This window comes from Melozone crissalis, unplaced genomic scaffold, assembly GCF_028551555.1.
Source record: "Melozone crissalis strain CALT ecotype California unplaced genomic scaffold, PUWL_Pcris_2 ptg000007l_1, whole genome shotgun sequence".
In the NCBI taxonomy this organism is placed as follows: Eukaryota; Metazoa; Chordata; class Aves; order Passeriformes; family Passerellidae; genus Melozone; species Melozone crissalis.
Genome location: NW_026535785.1, coordinates 3,325,285 through 3,331,284, shown reverse-complemented (window position 1 = coordinate 3,331,284; position 6,000 = coordinate 3,325,285). Strand labels below are relative to the sequence as shown.

The window sequence follows — 6,000 nt, the reverse complement described above, 5'->3', positions numbered from 1 at the left end:
TCACTCGCTATGGATCCAGAGCTGAATTAGACTTTTGCAGGACTTGGTAGTTTGTTGCAAGGAAAAAAAAATATGGAGTAAATTAGCGATTAATTTGATGGATTCTTGCCTGGGGGTTTCAGTATTGTTATGACTCAATCCTCTCAAAATCATGAGATTGGCTTAGTCATTCCTATTTTTTTTTCCTAGATAAAGCCCTGAACCCTTTCCCACCCTGGTTATTTGGGACAGAGGTGGGACAGCTACACTCTGGCATCACCTGGGCACACAGCCTTACCTGTCACCTACCAGACTGACAAATAAGATTTGTGCATGTGCCCTTTTACAGAAGAAAATTGGACATCAGGAGGAATTTTTTCACAGAAAGGGTGATTAAACATTGGAACAGGCTGTCCAGGGAGGTGGTGGAATCACCATCCCTGGAGGTGTCCAAGGAATTCCTGGATGTGACACTGGGCTGCCTGACCAGGTCGGGGTTGGTCACAGGTTGGACTCAATGGTCTTGGAAGGTTTTTCCAACTTAATCAAGGAATCACAGAATTATTTGGGCTGGAAAGGATCTTTGGAGATCACCCAGCCCAACAACTTTGCCAAGGTAGGGACACCTGGAGCAGGAACGTGGCCAGGTGGGGTCAGAATGGCTCCCTCAGAAGAGACCCCATGCCCTCCTTGAGCAGCTGTTCCAGAGCTCTGCCACCTTACACGGACAGAAATTCCTTCTCACACTGAGCTGAAACTTCTCGTGGTTTAGTTTATGGCCACCGCTGCTTGTTCTGTTGTTGAGCACCACAGAAAAAGGTCTGGCACCAGGCTGGCACAGGGTGCCCCTGGATCCCTGGCAATGTCCCAGGCCAGGCCGCACAGGGCACGGAGCAAGCTGGGACAGTAGAAGGCGTCCCTGATCATGGCAGGGAGTGGAAGCGGATGATCTTTAAGCTCCGTCCATGATTCTTTCAGAACCCACCTTGGCGATATTTTACATGCATTAACCAGATCCTTTCTCAGCCTCCTCTCCCCTAGGCTAAACCCCCTCCGCTCCCTCAGACTCCCACAGGCGGGATGCCCGCCGGGCGGTTCCAGGGGAGCTCTCGGGGCTCCTCGCCCGCCTCGCTCCCCTCAGGGAGGCGGAGCCGCCTCCCGCCCTTTTCCCTGGGCGCCCTCAGCTCCCGCCCCGTGCGCGCGCAGCGGGCGGGCGGGGACGGCGCATGCGCGGTGCGGCGCGCGCCCGCCCGCCCGGCCCGGCTGGTGCGTGCGAGGGAGAAGATGGCGGCGGCGGGGGCGGCGGCGTGAGGGGCCGGGACCGCCGAGCTCCCGGGGGACGCGGGGCGCCATGGCCCTGCACGGCGCGCAGGTACCGGCCGGGACCGCGGGCACCACTGCGGCACCGCGCCCGGACCGCGCCGGGCTCCCGGCGGCGGGCGGGCCGCGGGATGGGGGGGGAGCGTGGTGGCCGGGAGTAGGCCCAGGGTGATTGTGCACGTTCATTGAATGTGCTGAGGGCGGTGGGGCGGCCTCGCTGCCCGCGGGGACGGCGGATCCGGCGCTCCCGGGGCGGAATTCCCATCCCGGAGGGGCCCGGAGCGCGGGGGGTCGGCCCCGCGCCGGTGTCGGTGTCCCCACGCCGGGGCCCGGGGCGGGGGGAGCCGCTGCTGAGCCCCCGGCCGAGCGTGCCTCGGACAGAGCCCATCGCTCCGGCCGCTCTTTTGAATTTTTTTGGAAGGGGGGGAGAGGCAGAAACGATTCTATAACGAGAAGGGAATAAGGAGATTTGTAAACTAATCCTCCCCCCTCCCCCCCGCCCAAACACTCGCTAAAGCCCGGCGCATCGGGGTGCAAAGGGCTGAGTGTTGCAAGATCGCCGTGCCCGGGGATGCGTGTGCGGATTCCCCGGATCCCACTGGCTGAACCAGCCCCGGAGATTTGTGCACCGAGTGGAAAAAAAACTGCAGTCGTGGTGGTTTTGCGCTGGAAGTTTACAGCTCGGTTCCTGGGCTAATCCGGTGTGTGCTTAGAGCGAATGATTGAATGGGTTCGCTTCGCTGTTTCTTTCCCTTAAGGTTTTTCTCCCAAAGAGTTTGAAAGCAGGAGTGTCAGGAGAAGCGTGTGGAGCTCTGGAGCGTTTTATTTGCAAGACTTAGAGCAGCTTTGTTGTTTAGCAAACAATAAAGTTTAGAAAAGTGTGGTAGCGTTAAAAGTAATTTTGTTAAGGATCTGTGTCTTCTGTCATAGAAAGCACGTTTCATACAAAGTCATTTTGAACAGGATGATGCTTTACTATAAGTCCTATAGATTTGGTCTTTTTTCTTCTCAATGAACTTAAGTTACACATCAAATGAAGACGTGCACTGGTGGCACTGTTATTTCCATTTTTAAAGTTCTTAATTCGTGAAAACTATACCGACATTCCTTGTCCAGCTTGATTTATTTATGTCTGAGAGAAAAACGGGAGAGCTTTTGTTAATGTGGGTGTTCTTAAGGCAGCTGCAGTGTCTGGAGTTTGCTTCAAATTTACGACTCATTTTAAAATTTTGTGTCCCTCAAGTTTTATTTCAAAGTGAAGGAATCTCACTCACTTTTTTTACTGTCCCAGTGAATGAATTTTGGAATGCAGATACATCAGAAGCATTCAGTGTCCAGCTCAAGAGTTGTTTCACTGCCTGCTTTCTCCCCCCTCAGCCGTGCATGTGGTCAGTTTAACGAGTTTGGTGTTTAAAATGCGACTTTTAAAATGATTTAGAGGAGTTAAGGATTTGGTTTGGTCTGTACATAATTATGTTGGTGTACTTTAAAACAAAAAAATAAGTTATGCTGGTGATTTAGTTCATGGTGAAGTGCTCCATTGCTGAAATAAAAACTGTGCTGTAAATTCATCTTTAGTAGCAATTTGAGCACAGACTACTTTAAATCATCCCCCTCTGTAGGTAAAGGTGGATTTTAGGTCTTGTGAAGTTGCTGCTGAAGTTGTAATATATTATTTGTATTAGATAGTTTGCATATGGAACATGGAACATATATATTTTGGAAGCACATTTATAAAATATTGTTTACCTAATGCTTTGTTCATGTTACTAAACACAACCTGTTTTTGGGTTTTTTTCGAATGTAACCAGTTTATTGAGATGCTGTGTGGGATTTATGTGAGCACATCTTCCAGAGCAGTGCTGAGATGCTGAATTAAGGTAACAATGTCTTGGAGCCTGTGGGATGAAATCCTGAAGATAAGCTCAGGGATGCAGTTTTACATGTGTAAGGTGTTTCCTTTTTGGTTTAGGATGATAGTGTTACAGAAAAAATAAGAAAGTTTTGATAAAAGTTGCCTGTTCTGAGTAGAAGATAAATAAGATTATTGAATCATTATGTTCATGTCATGATGCAGAAGTAGACAGAAGTGTGTTCTTCTTCCATATCTCCAATTTGGCTGTACCATCACTGAGGCATTTTTTGTCACACAGGGGAAAAAACATCTTCAGGAAAATGGTGCTGCTCCTCCAGCCAAAACGCAGAGTCAGATTTCTGCCATGGGTGGATTCATGGAATAGTGGGCAGAAATATTTCATCAGTCAGTTTGCACGTTGTGACAAATGACTCCTGAAACCCCATCCTATCGAATATTCCCATTGATTTTGGGTGCCAGCTCAGCTCAGCCAGCACAGAGGTGTTTGGTAGCACAGTTCAGCTCTTGCTGCTGTTTGTACCTCTGTGCTCCATGTCACAATTTCATAATCACCTCATGAGAGGTTTCAGGGTTGTGTGGGTCTGCTGGGTGTGTGCTGACTGCATTCACAATCTGTCCTTTTTTTAAGGTGAGCTACAAGTGAACCTGCTCTATTGCTCCATGACACTAAAGATGTTAAGCTGATCTAGTTAAACCCACTTGTCATCAAGGGCATCTAAAAATCTCTTAAAAAAAAAAATAAAAAAGACAGCTTAAAAACTATTTCCCTGTTTGGAAAGACTAAAACTCTGTAGGAACTGTATAAACAATTGTTTTAGCCACTTTTTCTATTGTTTTTCATAGAAAGAATTAATACAGAGGCATCATTTGTAAATCCTGTGAAAACAAGTTGAGCAGAAGAAAGGATACCATAGCAGAATGAATCATTTATGCTTGTTTTGTTCTTCCACCATTACTGTGGTGTCAGATGAGCTCGGTGCCATTTTAAAGGTACCACGCTGGCCCCAAACCCAGCTGAAGTGAAAACCAGGCTGGGTTTGAGCTGAGAAAAAAAAGCTGAACAAGTTCCTAAGCTGCTCATCCTCACCCAGGTTGTGTCTGGCCTGGCAACCAGAAGAACTGGAACTCGAACATGGCGTGCAACCTGACTCCTGCAACACTGCACTGCAAGCTGCCTCTTTTATGGCCTGCTCCCTGCCAGGCTGCAGCTTGGTGTTTCCTTAAGCCAGGACTCTTTCTAGAAGACAAGAAAAAAAAAAAAAAAGGCAGCAGCCTGCAGGCATTTGTGCTGTGCTGCCTTTGCAGTGTCTTGCCTGATGTTTGTGGTGATTAGGAAATCGATGTCTCGAAAATAATGTCCAAAAAATGGTTGTTATGCAGCTGGATGAGTTCCTTGTGCACATATATGTAATGTTGGAGTGTCCTCATGGGCAGAAAGAAACGTTTGGGGATGGGGCAGTTGGATTCTGTCAGGTTTGTGAAATTCACTGAAGATGTGGGGGACAAACACCCTGAACACAAAATAAAGGGTGGCTGTGGGAGTGGGATTGGGGGGAGGTGTGTGAGTGCCCCATCTCGCTGCTGCTGCTCGGTTGTGTCTGTGTTTAAAGGGCTGAAGAAGCTGGATTTGTCTCTCCCCACTTCTTTTTCATTGCTCAGAAGGGTCTGGGCTCATCTTTTGCCCATGGAGTGTGCAGTTATTCCTTCTTGGGAATTCTGTGATCTTGGGAATTCAAGCTGGAGCTGGGAGTTTGGGTAGCCACAAGGGATCATTTGCCTTTCTAAAATGTGAATGGTGAATCCACACTGAGTGAAGTGGGTGAATGTGGGTTGGTTGACTTAAAAAAAGGAAGTCTGGGAAAACTGACATAGAACTTAAATTTGGAACTATATGGCAGCATGCAAATAGGCTGAAACCCACAGGTTTTGTGAATCACTGCTATTTATTCTGTGCATTCTAGACTATAGCACTGATCTGGAGCCTTCTTAGAATGGATCCAGCCATTTACCTATTAATAAATCCAGTTTCTGTAGGCAGTTGCTCAGACATACTGGTCTTTGCATTGATGGAGCTGCTAAAATCCTTGTGAAGGGAAGTGGGGTTTTGTGTGTAGGTGAACTGAGCAGTCTCATTTCACACAACATGCTGTGTCCTACAAAACTGCCAGATCTGTTAGAATAGAACTTGCTGGCCTTGGGCCATTGGATTATGGTCATTTGTCACTCTGATGCCATTTCAGCAATGTAGATGTTCATTTGCAAAGAATTAAACGTGCTGGAACTGCGCTTTTGCTTTTTGATGGAAGTTTTTATGTGTGATCATTAAACACACAACTGGGGATTAGGGAACAAAGGGTTGTGCTTTGTGGTGAAAAAGTGTGTGTGTGTACATGTGTGTGTTTGTATATTCGGACATTCCATAAGAGAATAGTCTGAGATTTTAAAATTGGGGTTCTGAACCCTGTTTTTGTTTTATGAAATTGTGCCATAGGTATTTAACACTGTGTTTTAAGTATTTCCAATAATGGGGCTGTGTTGGTTATTTTTAAAACACTTTGAAGGATTCTGTTTTGTTAGTGTTCATGTTAATATATTCATTAGTGCTTTAATAGAGTAAAACTTTGAAGTACATTACTCTTTTCATTTTGCATTTGACTCTCTAATACCTAATTTATTTCCAGATATTCCTGATATTTTAAATATGTGTAAGAACTTTTCCTCCTTGTTTGACAGCATACAATTTATTGATCGTCACTGTGTGCTACAAGCTCTGTTTTTCTTCACCTGTAGTTAGGCAGGAGGAAGATTAAATCACAGTAACCCTA

The 6,000-nt window shown here is 46.8% G+C and overlaps 1 protein-coding gene across 1 annotated transcript in view; it reads left to right on the top strand.

The window, feature by feature from the left end:
* The first annotated feature begins 1,248 nt into the window (after nt 1-1,248).
* USP10 (ubiquitin specific peptidase 10) overlaps nt 1,249-6,000 on the top strand; it is a 47,126-nt gene continuing 42,374 nt past the window's right edge. The window contains exon 1 of the mRNA XM_054296127.1: nt 1,249-1,351. Coding sequence (XP_054152102.1) covers nt 1,331-1,351 — 21 coding nt within the window. The 5' untranslated portion in view covers nt 1,249-1,330. The remainder of the gene's footprint in view (nt 1,352-6,000) is intronic.